The sequence below is a fragment of the Phocoena sinus genome, chromosome 18 (genome assembly GCF_008692025.1).
Source record: "Phocoena sinus isolate mPhoSin1 chromosome 18, mPhoSin1.pri, whole genome shotgun sequence".
NCBI lineage: Eukaryota > Metazoa > Chordata > Mammalia > Artiodactyla > Phocoenidae > Phocoena > Phocoena sinus.
The window spans coordinates 33,088,435-33,109,323 of NC_045780.1; the positions used below are offsets into that span (position 1 = coordinate 33,088,435).

General features: G+C 34.3%; 1 protein-coding gene across 1 annotated transcript in view; it reads right to left on the reverse strand.

Annotated features, from left to right (window-relative positions):
- Positions 1-20,889, reverse strand: part of DIAPH3 (diaphanous related formin 3) — a 574,550-nt gene that overhangs the window by 294,532 nt on the left and 259,129 nt on the right. Inside the window, 3 exon segments of the mRNA XM_032611534.1 lie at positions 3,187-3,288; positions 7,290-7,384; positions 14,479-14,571. Coding sequence (XP_032467425.1) covers positions 3,187-3,288; positions 7,290-7,384; positions 14,479-14,571 — 290 coding nt within the window.

The following is a 20,889-nucleotide window of genomic DNA, read 5'->3' on the forward strand; positions in this document are numbered from 1 at the left end:
TCCATTCTATTTGGTCTTTAATTGACATTGGTTATTAGCATTTTAGATGTGTTACTTTTGAACACTGCCTTTCTACCAAAGAGAAATAATGTAAACAAACACAGATGTCCAGGTAAGCTGCATTTTGTTTATTTACTATTTTACATAATTCTTGTTTGGAATTAAAGTTGATTATATAATGCAAACAACCTCAGTGACTTTATCGATTGTATCAAATTTGAGTGTTTATTTAAAAAGAATACTTCTGTAATTCACATGAGTCAAATTAATGAATTTACATAACTGGATAAAAGAAAAATGTAAACTGACTGGCAAGTAACACAACTGCAGGGTTTTAACTGATTTTTGTTAAAATGAAAACAATGCTAGAAATCACAATATCAGTGTATAGAACCTGAAGATGAAACAGAGCTAACAGCAAGTCTATCTATAGTGAAAACAAATAAAAAGGCAAGCTTTGGCCCTATTTGGGTGCAAAGATTATCCCAACCTTTGACTCCTCCTTGTTTATGACTCTGTGATGAGTTTTCATCTAGAAATGATTAGCACTTTAGGTTTAGTCAATAAGTAAAGGCTTTTCTACAAGAGAAAAGTCTTGTAGGAATCTGCAGTTTAGCTTAACTCAAGATAACAGCCCGTCTTTGACATATACACAATTACATTAAGCATATAACTTTTAAAATAAAACAGGGCTTCCCTGGTGGCGCAGTGGTTGAGGGTCCGCCTGCCGATGCGGGGGGCGCGGTTTCGTTCCCCGGTCTGGGAGGATCCCGCATGCCGCGGAGCGGCTGGGCCCGTGAACAATGGCCGCTGGGCCTGTGCGTCCGGAGCCTGTGCTCCGTAATGGGAGAGGCCACGGCAGTGAGACACCCGCGTACCGCAAAAATAATAATAAAAATAAAACAGCATTATAGGAATCTTTAAAAATGTACCTGGTAATTATAATCAGTTTCCTAAAACCACCAAATTTATATCATTTATACAATGTCGATAAATTGAAAACACATCACTCTTTAATGAATTAGTGAACTTATTGAGCTTTTAATCCAGAAAGGAGAACAGAAAACTTCAAGGCATTCCATGCTGTTCATCATTTTTTGGGTAACTCTCAAGTATTGTTCAGAACTCTAAGCAAATTTTCCTGTCTTTTGGGGGAGGGGCGGGAGTTTGAGACGTAGGGAGAGCCAGATTGGAAATGGTGAATAATTGATATGGAAAAAAAGGTGAAGTTGAAGAACATTACCATTTGTCACCCCCTCCCCCTCATTTTTTCTTCAACTGTCTTTCTGCTTTCTTCACCAAGACAATTATATTTTACAATGTTAGTACAACACAAACCAGAACTTGAAACAATATTTTTAGGAATATTCATAATCAACAGGTAATGAAGCTCTGTTCATATTTCCATAGCAGATGGTTTTCAACAGCGTCACTCCTTTCTCATTATATTCCATTTGTAGTCAGGTATGATCCAGCATGGAATGTGGAGAGTCAAGGTCAAGTTTGTGTTGACCTGTCCTGAAATGGAAGTGATCCATTTCTGTCTTAAAATCAAAACTATAACCTCTAGCTCTGGTATCTGGGAATATAATTGTTTTAACTTTCTGATCCCTCTGAGCACACTGCTTGTAAATCATATCTCTTTGATGTGAACTCTCGTTTTCAAAGGCGGGCATAACCTGGCTATTTAAATAAACCTGAAATATCTGCAAGTTTGAGTTCATTCTTCCGTGACAATCACTAGAAAGAACATGGGAATAGTTTTAAATCTCTGTGATGATATGCAACATAAAAGGTTACTCGTTAAATAGACATTTTCACATAAGTTTGCATGTGTTTCAGGCTTAATGTGGATGGGAATATTTCAAAATTATAATTTTACATGTTATGCTTTTCATTCAAGAGTCAAAAAAGATGGGCAAAAATCAAAACTCTAAGTAGTCTGCGGTTAAAAATGTAATGCAAATTCTCTTGTGTCTCATATGGAAGATATTATGCCAAATAGGGATCAAGAGAACGACAGAGTGACCAGGTGAAAGAAAATAAATAAGGAAATTAAAAAAAAAGAAAAGAGAAAAACAAGATGAAGAGGAAAGAGTACTCTGGAGAATTGGGTAAAAAAAAGCATTTTTCTAAAGATAATAAATTTAAAAGTTTTATAATAAAAATTATAAGGCTGTGAACAGGAAAAAGGTGCTTTTTTTTCTTCTGAGTTTGTGAACTTTGGGTTCAGGATGGAGGGGTGAGGGAGGAGGGGAGGTGCTGTAGGGAGGGCTGAGTAGAATGGGTTCATGAAGACAGAGGAAGGAGTTTAAGAGCAAACGTCGACAACATGCTAAATATAGTATGTAGACATAGTCCTTTAGTTATCCAACCCAAATTTTCAAAATTATATCAAATACAATTCCATCATGTCCCTGGAAGTTGGTAATAATATAGCTGAAGGCTGCAGGAAAAAAATAACCTTATATATTAAAAAAAATGAAATACTACTTTAAAATATCATCATGATGGCTGAGTGTAACCAATCTCAAAATGATAATTTAATGGTAGAAGGAAAGAGCAGGAGAAAAGAAAGCTTGATAAAAAATCTTAAAGTTACAATACCACTAATATATAACACTGGAAAGTCTTTTTTCACCTCTTTAGACCCCAACTTCTATAAAGTAGGAAGCCGGAACAAGGTGATTATCAAGGTGTCTTGAAGATTTTCTAAAATGTATTCATTTTTCACCCTCATTGCCAAGAAAGAGACTATATTTCTAATTTCAGAGTCTAAAATATGAGATGAACTGAAGTGAATGATTAGAATGAAAAACTGAAGCTACTCTTGCAATATGTTGGAATACACAGCTCTAGAATAAATCACAAATATACTCTCTAGTCTTAGGAGTACAGGTTTCATTTTACATTTTGACATTAAAAGGAGAACTTTAAAAAAAATCATGTTTATGCTTTTGAAAAAAATCCTTGGACTTCATTTATGGCTAGAATTTCAATATATATTTTAAAATCAAGATAATTTCCCATAAATATCCTCAGGTTTAAAAAAATATGCAAGATGGACATTAAATGTTTTTGAGCAATGATGATGTGAAATGAAAAGCCTTACATTTCCTTTTCTCTGTTTTTGCACAGTATAAAAATCCCCTCCAAAGAGAGCTGACACTGAGAGACAGTACTTACCACAACAGCAAACTGCTCGGGTTCACATAAGTTGTTATAGTCACTCTTGAATTGAGACAGTGAATTTAACTGTTCTTGATCAGGAAGATGCTTCATTAAGTTCTAAAAATTAAAACCAAAAGAAAATATCTTCACTAAATATGCTTCTTAAATTCTAGGAAAAATTTTTAATAAACTATGGGAAGGAAATCATTGAAGAAGTTAATCTTTAGTTTTATTTCTAGGTAACCTCCCTAATACTAAACCTTAAGCTACATTCTCTGCACCTTGAAAACAAAAATTTTCCTCTTCTCTATCCAGGGTTATTATATATTCAAATCAAGTACTACTGAATGTTTATTTGAGTAGCTATATATTGGAGAAAGAAGAATTCAACCTATACCAAAGGAACAGCTTTCTCACCTGGATAAATGTGATCAATTACATTTCAGCTTTAGGGAATTAAATGTCATAAATTTCAGGCAAAGCCAAACATATTTTAGCACTTCACTCACAGGGATAAAAGAAATCATCATATTGCTATTAATAGGCAAGGTAAAGAATGGAAAAGAAATCAAGGGAATTTTAATGACAGCATTTACAAGATTTAACCAATATGATTACAGTTTTAATAATAAAAATGAAGACATCTCTAAAACAAAGTAACTTTTCTGATGTGAAAGAAAATTTGAAAAGGCATTGAAGACACAGGATGATACACCTTGCAGATGAAAGCATATAGAGAGAACTTAAGTGCCATGGCTGTAACAGCCCTTTGCCTATATCACCTGCAGCCCAGAAACCACAGGTTCATTTGGTTGTTCTGGCTCCTTTGTCCACGCACAGCCACAGATATGGATCACTTCCATTTCAGGACATGTCAACATGTCACAAGCCACACACTTAGACAACAGAAACACTCCCAATGGAGAAAGACCAAGGGAATAAATATAATTACACTTCTCTGTTAAACCATCCCTTAGACAAAGTCTATATAGATCCTCTGTATCAAAATATAATCAAAATATAATCGACTATAATAGTATTATAGCGAGTTAGTATACGGATATTAAAATTAAGAAAGAAAAGAGTGGTTGGTGCTCACAATTCCAAATTACACCATCTATAAACTCTGTACAAGCCCAAAGTCAAGTACAAATTATAATTAACCCTATATCATGCTGAATATATTTAAGGAGGAAAAATAACCCCAAAGGTGTTATTAGTTAAAAAATAATGTTAGAGAATGTTACATATCAAAGAGTTAGATCAAAGAACAAGTTTTTGACTCACTGTGTACCTTTGGACATAAACTTGGTTGACTGGCCAAAAACAAACAAAAAAGTGGCAATTTAAGATCATCCCTAAAAAAAGTATTCACCATTAATACTATCAAACTGAATAAAAACAATAAAGGTATATGATTTTCCCATATAAACAGAAGCTTCCCTTAGTAGAATTGCCTGAGATCAAAACACCTGGTTATTAATATTTTCTTTTAATCATTCTAGTTGACATCTGATCTATTTATTACATTGGGCTTCTGAATTTCTTCAGCATCCTTTCAGATAATCATCATATCCCCTTAAGTATTTTTAGTTAATATATACTTAAGTTTTCATCTTTCATCACAAATTCATTAATTTTTCACTTCATTATTTTTGCTTTCTAAAGTAATGAAACTATTGTGATTTGTAAGAGTACAGGCCCGACCTTCCTTTGTCTCTCCCTGCATCATATTTCCCATCCTAAGCTCCTATTGAACTAAATTCTTCAGTTGCCCCCACACACCCAGCTTTTCCCTCACATGATCCCTCTGCTTTTTTCTACATACATGCCATATTCAACCTTTAAGGACACTTACACACAGATACGCACACTTAGCACATTACCTAGTTCTAAAACAACCTCAACACAGCCATGTTTATCCTGTATTATAGTTATATATAAATGCCATCTCCCTTGCCACTCCAGAAAGGTAAAGTCTATGTCCGATTGAGCCTAACACCATGCCCTGCACATGGTGAGCACCATGAAATACGTGCTAAATTAATTAATTAATTAAAGACTGATGGGACAAAGGTAAATGGGTAACAACGAGGTGGAAAAATAACATGCAAAGATGACATCAATACTGACATCTTGTTATATATGAATAAATAACTAGATATGCCATAATAAGATCATGACAATGAACAAAGCCTACCAAAATAATGACTATTACAAAGTAATGCTTTTTCCATGCCCTGTTCAAAACAGGCAAGTTCTTCACTTTACAATTAGAAAGTATTTTTAAAATTAAAAACAAGACTTCAAATAGCATAAAATTCTTATTGTTAATGAATATTTGAAGACTTTGCATATGTCTAAACTAAATTTTTAGATTTTAAATTCATAAGATTGGTTTTATATTTAGCAAGTGTGATAACCAGAATAATGCCCCAATCCCACTAAAATGTTCACACCTAATCCTCAGAACCTGTGAAATATTAGGTTACATGACAAAGGGAATTAGGGTTTGGGATGGAATTAAAGTTGCTATCAGCTGACCCTAAACTAGAGAGATTATCCTGGATTATCCAATGTGCCCAATGTAATCACAAAGGTCATTAAAAGTGGAAGAGGGAGAGAATAACAGAGTAAGAGGAAGATGTGACTATATAAGACAGGAACAGAGAGCTGCAACATTGCTGGCTTGGAAATTAAAGGGAGGCATCAACCAGCCAAGGAATGCAGGCAACCATGAGGAGCTGGAAAAGACAAAGAAATGAACTCTCCTCTGAAGCCTTCGGAAAGGAATGCAAGTCTGCTGACACCTGGACTTTGGCACGGTAAGGCCCACACCAGACTTCTGTTCTACAAAAATGTAATACATTTGTTTTATAGTAAGCCACTAGATTTGTGGTAAATTGTTAAAGCAGTAATAGAAAACTAATATATTAATAAATTATATGGAACTGAATGTTCTTAGGACATGAATTTTAAAATGCAAACTTTTTTCCATCTCAAACAACAAAAGCCACATGATCATCCAAAATATTCATATAATCAACTTAAAAGCTACTCTGTAAATATTTAACAAATACATTGTAAAAAATACATATGCATTAAGTAGAAATATTCTGTTGAAGGACTTACAAATCTACTCTCAAGAACAAAGCACATTCACGATCAACAGCAATAAACACAAAATGTAGTAAAGAGAAACTACTAGAGGGAAAAAAAATGCTTGAAAAAGGTTTGTTGAATTAGGTAGTTTATGAGTCTGAGACTCAGCACAAATCACTGATGGGATTATATATTACCACCACACTTAGAAGATGGGACAGACAAAACCAAGAACTTCCAAGGATACCACTTACTGATGGATTAAAACATCTAGAATATTTTTAATCAGTTGTTAACATAACTAATAAGAATAAAAGATAGCAAACTGAAGATGTTATTCTCCCACTGTATGATTTGTGGTCTGCTTCTCCAACTTTAAATTCTGTCAAGACATGCATTACTGTACCTTATGTATAGAATTCAGCAAGTAATTCTGAAACCATACTAGCACTCATTAAATAATCCTGTGAGTAGAAAATATTTTAAAAATCTTCCAGCCTTCTGAATGATTCAGAATACCATGCAAACAAATTTCTAGAATTCATGGGAACACAAATGACTCAAGTAAGGGTCGTTAATCAAGATAACTCTAAATAAAGAGAAAATTCCCTCAGTATTCTATACCAAACAATAATATACCTTTATAAGACATACAAGCCCAAGAAAAATACATTCTATAAGGATTATACAAATATATTTAAATTAGCATATTACTAGGCTTAACTGTAACAAAAACATAAACATACATGTAAAAGTAAACAATTTGCCTTTCAAAAACAGTCATTTGAAATAATTGAAATGTAATCATTTGATAGCATTATATTTAGTTTGCAGTTAAGAGAAGATGCAGAGCTTTATCTCCTGGCAATGCAGAAGTTATGCTCAAACTAATTATGCAGCAATGATTTTCCAGTTGAATGATTTAGTTTAAGAATTTTGCTTCACTTACAGATTTCTATTTAATGAGAAGCTTGCAATGAAATATTGGAATTTAAGCTCTCTGCCTGTTTGTTTACCTGAATCATAGACTCTCCCAACTGTGATTCATCCACTTCCAATATCATCATTTTGATTTCCTCATATGGCACCCGAAAAGAACTCAGGAAGATTGCTAAGAGGAAGAGGAAAAAAAAGGTTCATAATGAAGAAGGTAAGAAAACAATTTGAGATGTAGTTCTATATATAAAATCAAAAATAATTCATAAAGTGAGAGATTTTAATTATTTAATATAATTACTGTGGGGGAAACTTTCATTACCACATTTTATACCCTTCTCCAGTTTTAGAACTAGTGTTTAAACAACAGTCCTATATTATTATGCTGGTTCTGAGGTTAATTTTTAATGCTTAGTTATTAGCCTAACATAGGAATGGTGCCAATTTTGATGTGATTTTAGAAAACTGAAATATGTTTAGAACACTATAGAGATATCACACTGTAATGAAAAGAACCATAAAACCTCAATATGTACATGTAATATTTATCTACTCATGTGTGTTATTAGCCTGCATAATTTCTTCTGGCCTTACTAAATAGTTCAGGAAAAAAATTTTTTTAAGAAAACTGCTAAGCAGTGCATTAACACTTTTCCAAGTTATAATAGCACTTCACTGTTCAGAAATATTGTAGACAATATGCCAGAGAAATACCTTTTTTATGTAACTAAAGCTTAAATATGCAATATTAGAACACAAATTTCAATGGAAAACTGTCCAAATGGACTAGATGGGATAATATGTTATTACTGAGAATTTCAACATTATTTCCATTTTTATACCTCATACATCTTATGTTAAAACACAATGATTTCAAAAGTATATAAGAATATTTTCATAGCATTAGATTTAATGCTTTTACTGTTTACCCCTTATTTGACTAGTATTATTGTTTCTTCTGTCCAGTGACAGATGTCACTTCTTGAACACACACAGACCTTGCTACCACTACTTACTACTTTGTTTTATATACCAAACATATCATTTCACTTGTAGGTATTTTCATATAAAAACACTATTTTACATAAGACAGAGAAAACATGATCTTTCTTGGAGTAAGGCTGTATTCCTGAGGATACCATGGATCAATTACAGACGAACAATGAGAGCACCATCTGTGTTATCATCAGCTTCATTCACACATTTTGAACTCACACAGTCATAAATGTGGGATAATAGTGCTAGAAATTATAAATGTGTATAATCCTCAATATCCCAAGCATAAGGTGGAACAAAGGAGCTAAATGATATTGTAAAAGATAGAGATTAGTGGAATTATAAAAGGATAACCCCATTATAGACATTAGAAAGCACAAAAATATAATAACTATATGATCTCAAAGAGATAATCAATGAATAATTGATAGAGAGGGAATAAAATCTAAATCTGTACATCATGTATAAAACAAGTTGCATATGATTGTAGGATTAAATATAAATATTAACAAATAGGAATACTAAAAGAAATTTAGCATGGCAAATTAGCTCATTTATGGTTAGAGAAAAACATATGAAAAGATTGATATCTGAAAAAATAAAAAGAAAACACTAAAACAATTAAAAGCACTTAAAACAATTAGAAAGCAAGGAAATTGGGGGGATAAACCTGCCTCAAAATTCAGAGGGCTTTCTCCCACTTCATTTAGAAAATAATGAGGTCCAAAAAAAAAAAGAAAAAGAAAACAATGAGGTCCAAATAGGAAAATGAGAAAAATGTATGAAAACGCAAAGGAATAAGAAAAAAGTTACAAAAAATAATAAATAATATGTTAAACATCAGAAGTAAGCAAATTGAGAAGGCAAATTGTTAAGATAGTACCTGTATTGCAAACTTAGAAAGATAGTAAGATTAATCAGAATCCTTAAAATTCCCTTTGAGAGACAGTAAATTCTACTCAAGAAACCTAACCATGGACACAATAACAAAACATAGAAAAGGTTATAATGTTAAATAGCAAGATTAAAAGGAAAGAATTATACCAAGGTATAATATAGTAATTGAGAGAAAGAAATTTTGTATTTCAGGCAGCATGGCAAAGTAGACAGAGAACCTTGAAATATTTTTTAAAAGTTATTTTTTATCTTAATCTTAAATCTATTTCTGAGCTGTAGTGAAAGAAAGGAAAATAGAAATCCTGAAGAAAATGAAATAATTATTTAAAGAAATGAAAGAAAAGTTTGAAACACTGGACAGGAAAGAAAAGAACATTATTAAAGAGAAACAAAGATTTGAGGGAGAAAAAAACTTTAAAAATAAAAATATATATATTTAGCTACTGAAATGGAAAACTCACATGGATTAGACATGAGATAAAGAGAAAATTGGTGACATAGGCAGAGAAGCTACCCAAAACACAAAGACAAAGAGATGGAAAAGTACTAGGTTAAGAGACATAGAAGATGAGTAAGGACACCTAAAAATGTCTTCTTGGAGTTCCAAAAGGAACACATGCACATACACAGACGCGCGCGCGTGCGTGCGCACACGCACGCACACGCACGCACACGCACGTACACGCACGCACACACACACACACACACACACACACACACCAGGGAAGAAGGATATTTAAAGAGAAAATGTCATTTTCCAGAATTTTAGAGAGAGACAAATCATCAGAACAAGGAGGCTCAACAAGTCCTAAACATAATTTTTTCTTTAAAGCTACATTAGCTTCTTGTAAAACACCAAGCATGGGAGAGTTTGTACAGTGGGAACACTCAAGCTTTGATACTGGAAGAGAAAATTGGTACGAATGCAGAACAGGTATATATACTTAGGGTAGAGGTATACTTAGAGAAAAGCCAAACTTTTTCTGTAAACGGCTACATGGTAAATATTTTAGGTTTTGTGAGCTATACAGTCTATCACAACTACTCAACTCTGCTATTGCAGCCCCCAAAGCAGCCACAGATAATATGTAAAAGACGGCCCTGGCTAAGTTCCAATAAAACCTGTTTAAAAAAGCAGGCAATGGATGACATTTAGCCTGAGAACTATAGTAAGCCACACCCTTAGTATCACCAAAAGTAGGAAACAACCCAGAGGTCGAATGAAATAAAGTATAATATTCAAAGAATGTTATACACACTAAACTGCAATGAAAATGAATACACTACAGCTAGATGCATTAACATGGTATGATTTTGTACATGTAATATTCAATATTAGTCAAAACCAACAACTTATTGTTTAGGAACATGTATGTGGTTGGTAAAACTGTAGAGAAAAAAGGAAGGGAATATTTAACTCAAGATTCAGGATAAGGTTACTTCTCACAGGAAGGGGGATAAGATTAGAGAGGGTCATATATAAGTCCCTAAGTATTAGTAATGTTCCATTTCTTTAGGTATGAATGTTTGATTTATATATCATGCATTTCATATATTCTCTCGTATGTATAATATAACAATATATTTAAAACAAATTTAAATGAATAATATGAAAACAAAATGCATCTGGTGGAAAATGGTGACATACTGTGTGGTAAAGGATTAAGTTTTGGAAAAAGATGACATACTGTGTGGTAAAGGATTAAGTTTACCCAAGTAAGGTCTGGCTCCTATGAGGTATTCTGTAAGCCCTAATGCTCTGTGTGAAAAAAGTGTCTTTGTTTACAGGGGGCATTCACTGGACCACACCAGACAGTTTATGCTAATAATGTGATTTATGGTGGGGGCTTTGGGTCACACAATATTAGCTTGAGCTGTGGAGGGGCTGGGAACTAAGGCCATCATATGGGAGTTCAGCTATAATCGAGACCCAGTAAAAACTCTGAACACCAAGGCTAGGGTGAGCATCTCTATTGGCAATAATCTGTGAGAACTGTCACACATCATTGCTTGGAGAAGCTACTACTGTCCATGGCTCCACTGGGAGAGGACAACTACAAACTTTATGCTTACAACTCTCCTGGACCCTGCTCCACATGCCTCTTCCCTTTGCCAATTTTAATCTGTACCATTTTGCTGTAATAAACTATAACCATGAGTAAAACAGCTTTCAGTCAATTCTGTGAGTCCTTCTAACAAATTATCAAACTTAAGAGTGGTCTTAGGGACCCCCAAATTTGCAACTGGTGTCAGAAGTAAAGGTAGTCTTGGGGACCCCCTAACTTTGCAAATAAAACAACTATATGATCTCACTTATACAATTACGTAACTATATAAACATAAATAACATAATGTACAATTAATAATACATGTTTAACAACATACAATAATACATGAAAGAAAAAATTAAATGTGAATAGAAAAACCTACTTTGCAGACAGACGTAACTTATTCATTAACTTTCTTCTATATTTGTAATTCATCCACTACTTTCAGGTATTATTCCATAATTAACATATATATTAAACAGATGTATTTATAAAGATTGAACTATGTTTTTTTTATAGTTTATGAATAAGTTTTGGGGAAAACATTTGCTATAACTAAGGGCAAATAAACTACAGAAGAGTTGAAAATGCCTAATGCATAACACAAATCAGAAAATAAGCATAGACCTTTAAAAAAATTTTTAAGTTATTGAGAATAATGAGATACTCATTTAAAGCTTAAAAAATATCCATTAAACTGAATCTTTGTACTACCATGCATTTTATCCTTCAAAATGTGATTATATTGACCCCAGTGGGAAGCTTTGAATGCAGTGAAGGAGTGTAAAATGTGCAGATTTTGGAACCAGTCACACATGTTTTTTGCAAGGGAACTTATAAATATTTAAACCTTTACATTAATTCCTAGGTTTCAGGGTTCCTCCCTTTATAGCTCTACTACCCACTCCAAAAAATCTGGTAAAGCATATGAACCTTGTAAAACTCCTGAGCCATCTCTTGATCCTAGAATGGCTAGAATTCTATCTCTTAAACTGAGCCCAGAGTCTGCCAAAACCTTTACAAACTCAAAATATACGGATCCCAACCCACCTTTAAATAAATAGGTAAATAAATCTGTGGATTTTAGATCCTTTCTGCAAAACTCTGTGAAATATTTCAGTTAAGGGAAATCTAAGAGAAAGTATCTTAGATTTCTAAGTGATATGATAGAGTCTTGTCACCATCACAAGACTCTTCTCAGAATTCAGTATCTCAGAAGACTCTGAATTTCCTAGACAAAAACCAGCTGTGAATCAGACTATAATTACAGTAAAGATTATAGGCTGCTAAAGCTTCTTAAAGCTTAAATCATAACACTTGCTACAATCAGAGAGGGTAAGAATAATCTGAGATGGATTACCTCATAATATGATGACCTGGTATGAATTCTGACCTTTTGATCTTATACGTTAAAACATGTATAACAATTAAATGAATGAATACATATGCCCTAGCTACAGCAACCCAGACAACAATATCCTTCTTTATGATAATATAATTTTGTTATCTCTAAACAGGAATAAATATGCCCTATACCTACTGGCCATTTTCAAAATCAGCAATCTTTTTCAAGTCACTGAACTGCTACACCCACCAGATACCCTACTTACAATGTCAATACTACTACCTACATGATGAGACTGTAGTAAAGGTTAAAGAGCTAAATACAGAACTAGCACACCAGCTATTACAGTTAAATTTGAAATCCCATTTAGCACATGTGTGTAATATGTAAGTAGAATCCTATTCAACAAGTCAAGTATTCAACTTTGAGATGGCTATTTAGGCTATCTTATCATGGCTAACCCATCTAAAAAGAATTATACTCAAAATGATATTTCTTTAGGACACCTACCTAACAAGACAATTTGTAACGCAGGTCATAAACATTTTTCAAGACAAAAATCATCTTTCAAATCACAGAGTATAGAACTTTTTGACATTATCTAAGTTACTAATTCTTTTAACAGAGACAATGTTCCTTTAAGAAGGAAATGCCCTGAAATATCTGTATCACATAACAAACCCCAAAATTTCACTGGTCTAACCTCCCCTGCAAAACATATTTCTAATTCAGACTACATGTCCATCACACACCAGGAAGACAGGCTCTTTTACTTATCATCCTCATATCAGGATGATGAACACCACTCTGGGTGCGGAGCAGAGAGCACTGCTCCCATCAGCAATTAACGCTTCCACACATAAGTTACCTCATCCCCATTGATATTTTCATTGGCCCAAGCAGGTCACATGGTACCACCTAACTTGAAAGGGGCAGGTATGTGCCCAGAAATAGAAAACTGTGTATTGGCCAATAGCACTAATGTCTGCACACTGCCCGTGGGGATTCTGTCAGGCTTACACTGCAGAAAAGAGATGGCCCTCTGCCATAATGAGTTGCAAAGCAAGAGGGTTCCAAACCTTTCACAAAAGGAATGTCAACTCTGCCTTCTCTGTACACTAACTTAACTCCCTCTTTAATCAATAGCATGGATCTTTATCCTCTCATCAAGAATTGTTTTGTCCCAATACTTGCAAAAAGCTCACTTGAGGAATGTAATAATTGAAAAGCAGACTAAAAGCCATGTTAGCTCTTCATGCCTCTAGACTCTCCATATTTTATCCCTCTTATAGCATCAGAAAAGTAATATATCCAGATCATACTATCTCAGTTCCAAATAGAACTATCTTTGATGCATTTAAGATGCAGTTAGAAATCAGTCAGAAGCAAAACTATTTGCCCTCTTCTCCCACAATAATTCAGTCAGGAAAACAATTCAATACTAAGAATTTAGCTCCTGTAACAATAATTAAATCTAAAATATTTCCAGTCAGTACTTTTGAGGAAAGGCTTTGAACTGCTCAGATGGGATAACAGAATTCATTTTAATCATCATCCTTATTTCCATTAACATTCCAACCTCCTTTGTGTGTGATCAAGTATCACAAATAATAGAGATTCAGCGGTATAGAAGAAATAATCCACTACCAATATTTTTCAAAATATTATGTCATCACCTAAATTCCATAATTCTTTACTGTTATACTTAAAAGAAAGACTTTAAAGGGTAGGTCTCTTTTCAGTTACGGGAAATATATTTCCCTTTCTTAGTTTTATCTTCTAATATGCATTAATCTTTTGAAGAATTTGACTCATAATTTACCTAAAGGAAAGGAAAATTATCTTTGAATTTATTATAAATGATAATAATAAAATTAACATAAAATGAAAAGCAAGTCAAAAAGAAAATGAAATAATTTAAAGGAACCAGTGTGTTCAGTGGTGTGTCTCACTAATTTAATTGTATTGAAATCTGATACTTACAAAGGTTCTGGGCAACTTTAGAATCTAGAAATTTAAGTTCTTTAATTCTTTTCTTAATAGCTTTCTTCTCTTCAAAATCTTCTTCTCTTCTCTCTGTAAAACCAAGGATAGATCCATGTTAAGGGTGGTAGGCACTCAATTGCCAAAAGACAGGATATGAACTTTGTCATAAAAGAATCTAAAAAAAGATATAAATCATTTAAATCAGTTATAAAAATAATAGAATAATAGATATCCCAAGCCCTAAACTATTTCAGATAGGGAGTGGCGGCTCTTTCCCTAGAAAAACTACTAAGAGTAAATATTTAGAGGTCTAAACAGCAAAAACAAAAACAAAGCTGATGTGCACCATGGAAACCAATGCTATCAGGTGAAGAATAAGTACAGTTAGCTCCTTGGAACAATGTACAGTACACAATTATAAAAGTAAATGTATTACACTTAGGATAGGTTAAGGAGTTAGCTCTAAGAGCGCTAAACAAAGACAAACACCCAGCTGTTTTACGTTTGATATACCTTGTTCATTTAAAAAGACAGCTCATATAAAACTTGAAGAGTAGAATGTTTACAATTCGTTTTCCAAATCTTTGAAAAATATTCAAATTTTGATAATCAACCTACTTTATCTGAGCTTTTAAAACTCAGCAAATGCATTTAACCTCTCTGTCTTTGCTAAAAAATAAGTAAGAGAATAAATACATCATGCTAAACAACAATATATGAACTGTGATTATAGCACAGCACATGATAGTCAAGGTTAACAGCTGTAACCAATAAAGCGATCCTGTCATCTTTCCTCTCCTCTCTTTTGCATACGTTGACAGCACTTCTGATGAACGTAAGTCATCTTTACAAAATTAGGATCTTGATAACAAAGAACAACGGATCAAATTGTTTAGTTAGATACGTACAAATAAATCACTAATGTTGAAGAAGAATAACTTCAAAAACAATCTTCATATACAAGATAGCACATTATAATTAAATTCTTTGTATATCAGAAAAGCATTATAATTACATGTTTAGGTACATAGTGTGAAATAGGGATCAAATTTTATACTTTTCAAAATGTTTATTAACTAATTATCTCTATCATTTTATGAATAATCAACCATCTTCCTCAACTGATTTTATATTACACTTTTATTCTATGTGTTTTCCTGGACTTCTAATTCTGCTCCACTGTTCCATGTACTACTCTTGTGTTATTATCATTCTGTCTTAAGCACTATAGGATTTATGATATATCTTACTATATAATTGGCTGTTCAAATTACTTTTCATCCTTTTCTAAACTTGCTTCACTTTTCTCATTTATTTTTCCACAGGAACCTTAGAGTAATTCCGAAGTTCCAAAAATAAAATCCACTTGAATTGTATTTGAATTGCAAGGCGTTTGTAAACAGATTCAGGCAAATTTGATATGTTGACAATTTCTAAACTTCCTAATCATGAACATGACATGTGTCTATAACTTTTCAATTTAACACAGCACTCTGTGTAGGCATCCTGTGTATTTATTGTTAGTGTTAGGTATCCTAAGTATGTCTATTACACTCCTATTATACTCCTCGGGGTACTGATTAATTCTACATTTCCCCACTATACTTTGCAACTAGTTACTGCTGGAATACAGAAACTGTTGAATTTTACATATATGTTTTATAATCATTCACTTTACTTATTTATTCTTTCATTCAAGTAAGAAGTATTTATTAAGCACCAATTAAAAAAGACCATGCTAGACAAAATGGAGATGTCTTGACCTCAAAGAATTTAAGGATCAATAGAGAGGACTGCAAAGTAAATGGCAATTTCAGTACATAGATATATCTTCAGTGTTTGGGTAAGAACCACAGGATATTAAAGAAAATTAATCTCTACTTGCCAGAGACAGTCTTCATGATATCTAAGCAAAAGCTAGAAAGCGAAAAGAAGTTAGCCAGGTGAGAAAGTTTTAGGGTGCGGGAAGGAAGGACACAGATAACAGAAGGATAGTGTTTCAGGTTCTGCAAGAACTTGAAGGGCACAGAAAGAATTAAGAATAATAAGAGCTGGGGTCTTCCCTGGGGGCGCAGTGGTTGAGAGTCCACCTGCCGATGCAGGGGACACGGGTTCATGCCCCAGTCCGGGAAGACCCCACATGCCGCGGAGCGGCTGGGCCTGTGAGCCATGGACACTGGGCCTGCACGTCCGGAGCCTGTGCTCCGCAACGGGAGAGGCCACAACAGTGAGAGGCTTGCGTACCACAAAAAAAAAAAAAAAAAAAAAAGAATAACAAGAGCTGGACTTCCTTGGCAGTGCAGTGGTTAAGAATCTGCCTACCAATGCAGGGGATACGGGTTCGATCCCTGGTCCAGGAAGATCCCACATGCCACGGAGCAACTAAGTGCATGTGCCACAGCTACTGAGCCTGTGCTCTAGAGACCACAAGCCACAACTACTGAGACTGCGTGCCACAACTACTGAAGCCCACGTGCCTATAGTCCATGCTCCACAATAAGAGAAGCCACCGCAATGAGAAGCCCGCACGCCACAACAAAGAGTAACACCAGTTCACCACAACTAGAGAAAGCCCGTGCGCGCAACGAAGACCCAACACAGCCAAAAATAAATAAATAATTTTTTAAAAAAGAAGAAGAGCAAAGAATATTGGGTGTAAATAAATGACACCAGAAATTAATCAGACATCAGATCATGCAAGACCTTTTAAGCCATGATAAGAATTCTGGCTTTTATCCTCCGAGCAATGTGGAGCCAGTGAAGGCTTAAGCATGAGAGACATCAAAAGAACTGAATTTTAGAAAAAACTCAGCTTACTGAAGGTTTATTGAAAGAGTGGCAAAAATAATTGTAGAAGGGCAAGACAGAAGGGAGTTGTAGTAATCCAAATGAGAAAAAAATGGGACCTCACCCAGACCACCAGGATGGAGAGAATAGATGAGCCCTCAAAGCAGAATCCAGTCCAGACCCATCTCTTGAGCTCCAACTTGACTATCCAACTGCCTACTCTCACACCTCTACTTGGATGTCTAATGGGCACCTTCAACTTCACGTGTCCAAAACCCACATTCACACACCTCCATGCTGCTCTTCCTGGAATTTTCCTCATCTTAGAAATGGGAATGCTCTTATTGCAATTGCTCAAGTCACAAAGCTTGAAGTCATCCTCTTTCCATTAACCCAAAACTACATTTAGTCCATCAGTGAACCCCATCAATTCTAACTCTAAAATATTCACTAAAATTTAATATTAGATTTAAAATTTAATATTCACTAAAATAAGCAGGGGCTACTATACTCCCCTGCTTGTGGCTACCATCCTTTCTCACCTGGATCACAATTGCTTTCTAACTAGTCTCCCCATTTCCAAGCTTGACCAACTGCAGTCTCTTCACCACAACGCAGCAAAAGACTCCTGTTAAACCTTAACAGAAAAGGTTTACTTCTCTCACTTCCTTATACAGAATAGCACACCAACCCCCGCCCAGTATTTTCTATCAACATCACTCTGCCTTTTTTCTCCTCCAAAGCACTTACTCCTCACATATCATAAATCTGATACTGTCTCTCTTCCCCCATTAGAAAGCAAGTTGCTAGAGGCAGGAACTTTGTTCACCGTTGTATACTGAGCATCAAGCCTGGAACGTAACAGAAGCTCAGTAAATGTCTATAGGTATGTATGTACCTGCAGACTAAAGGAGAAAGAAGGGTTTAAGTAACCAGGCAGATGATGGTGGTGCTGTTTATTTAATTCAGCAACAAATGAGGAACAGTTTTGACCTAGTCCAGTTTTAAACATGTGTAGTTTGAGGAGCTCTTTTATCTCCACATAGTCATGTACAAGAGGCAGCTGAATGTACAGAAGAGAAACCTGAAACAATGATACAGGTATCAGTCCTAATAATTATTCTACTGACTGTCACAGGTTCTCCAAGTATCAGCAAATAATGACACATTTGTCTCCTTATTCCTAGTATTGAAATCTTTTCCTTGTCTTGTTATACTGGTTAAAATTTTCAGATGAACGCGAGTAAAAATTTTATTAGTGAACTTCCTTTCCTCAACCTGACCAAATGGCAATCCTTTACTCGTTAGAAAATGTATACATTTTATTTTCCTATCTTTATCCTCAAGAAAAAGGCTGATTCTAAGTTTTTAAAAATCAGTTTATTTCTCAACAGCAGTAACCTGCCACATTCTGAAACATTTTCTGGTCTACATAAAGAAAAAAGTCTAAGAAACGAATAACCTTAAATTTTAAATAATATTGACTGAACATCTACCAGGCATTGCACTGAACACTTTCTGTTGCACTTGCTTATATAATTCTCATAAGAGTAATACTATTTCTGTGACTACTATCATCACCATCATAATCATGATGAGAAAGATAATGCTTAAGGTAAGTAGCTTTAAAAGCAACAGATCTGATAAAAGAATAAGGGTCATTACACTTTGACTCTAATATTCTTTCCACTAGTTGTAAAATATGTTAGGTGTCACATTAAAAAAAGAAAAAAGTTTATCTAGCAATCTTGACCACTTTAACCTGCAAATCAGAAACTGAAGCAATTTTAACCAATTCGGCTTTTTTATAAAAATGACAAATTAGACTCTTATTGAGTTTAATGTATCAGCATGCCCATAATGCAATGAAATCATGGCTATCTGCTCCACATAGTCAAAGGATGGCTGGGGAAAGATGGAATGGAAATAGGGTAAAGGGGGAAAGAAGCAGAGTTTTCTAAGACAGAAAACAAGATTCAAAATAAAAAGGTAGAAATATGCTTATGTAGATAAACCAGATAATCAGTTTATTATCCAAACAGACTGATTTGGTTAAAATCTTTCATACTGAGAAATAATGAAAAGTACTGCTGGGGAAAAAACACAGCCAGATAATGGACTGCCTCAAATCAGAGTAAAACCAGTGAAAATGTTTATGCAAATGTCACTGATAAAGCAGGATATACATGTTGACAACAACAGGGATGCATTAAAGAGGAATAGGAATAAAGGAGGCTGTTTAGCAGGAATGAAATTTTTTCACAAAATCCTGTTTCAGTTTCCCATGCTGACAGTATCTCTGTGGAATACTAGCCAGGAGAGTGCAGGGTCCTGCAGGGAACTCAGGCTTGGAATCTCAATGCCACGTTCTGCCATCCTGGCCCCACAGAGTACCAGACAGAGTCCACTGCGGCTTACATCCCTCACCTGGAGACACTGGCCCTCTAAGGACTTGTGAGAATGAAGTGAAATGATCATTACCTTCCTGAAACCATCCCCTACCTCTGCAGTGACAGAGAAAAAAGGGATAAGAAACAGAGTGCCTGACCACAGCTCAGGAGCCCAGAGGCGAGCACATTTTAGATTCATCCCATCCACTGGTGGAGCTCCTATTCTAAACCCAGTACCAACACATTTTCACTAAAAGACTAGCTCTCCTCAAGTATGAGTCATAAAGTCAGATTATTAGTGCCATCTGTACTTGTGATCTAGCTTTTCTGCCATTAGAAGTCCGTGTTTAACCTTACTTCCTAGAGATGTTGAGTAAGGCTACATTTTTCCGAGAGAAGATTAATCCTGTTCAAGAATGGTTCTGATCACTAACACAGCATATGCCGCATTTCATGAGGGTTTTATGTCAGAAAGGAGTCAAAGATGACAAAACTCTTTGTTGCCGAGAGCTATGAACTGAAAAAGTCTTTTTTAATTACATTTTCTCTTTATTCTTTTCCTATTTTCAAAGTTTCAAAAATAGCAGCAAAATTATATAAAGAATCTCCTTTCAAAATCTTTTCTTTCATACTAAATTTTCCATTAAATATCACAGTTCCATGGTACATGGTTATACATCTTACTCTAGTTCATTTTCCATTATTTTCTAATCAGATTTATTAAAAATGTGACCTTTTTCTAGGAATAGGATTCCACATAAATTTTACGGTACATTATTTAACCACTGCAAACAATTCTAGAATGTGCACAATTCTCACAATTCTAAACGTGTGAGTACCTAGTAGAAGCACAAAATGTAATAAATACTATAGTTTCTCTTTCCACAGTTGAGTATTTTAAATCAGTAAATGTGAATAATAATTTTTTATTCTATTTTTGTCAGAGCTTCCTGGGTAACTGTCTTATGACAACGTTTTTAAAATACTAAGCATTTTAATTTTTTCTGGTTTTCATTTAGTACAAGTGCTATTAAATTTTACATGTTGTATGTTTAAAATAAATTACGTTTTTTTTGTTCATTAGATTATTATAGCACTAGCCTTCAGAGGATAAAAGGAAGTGACTGAATGATTAAATAACCATTCTCTATGACACTGAAAGAAGCCAATAAAAATCATCTCAACTACAGAAATAAAGCGAACATAAATCATATGATTAGGAAATGAAAAC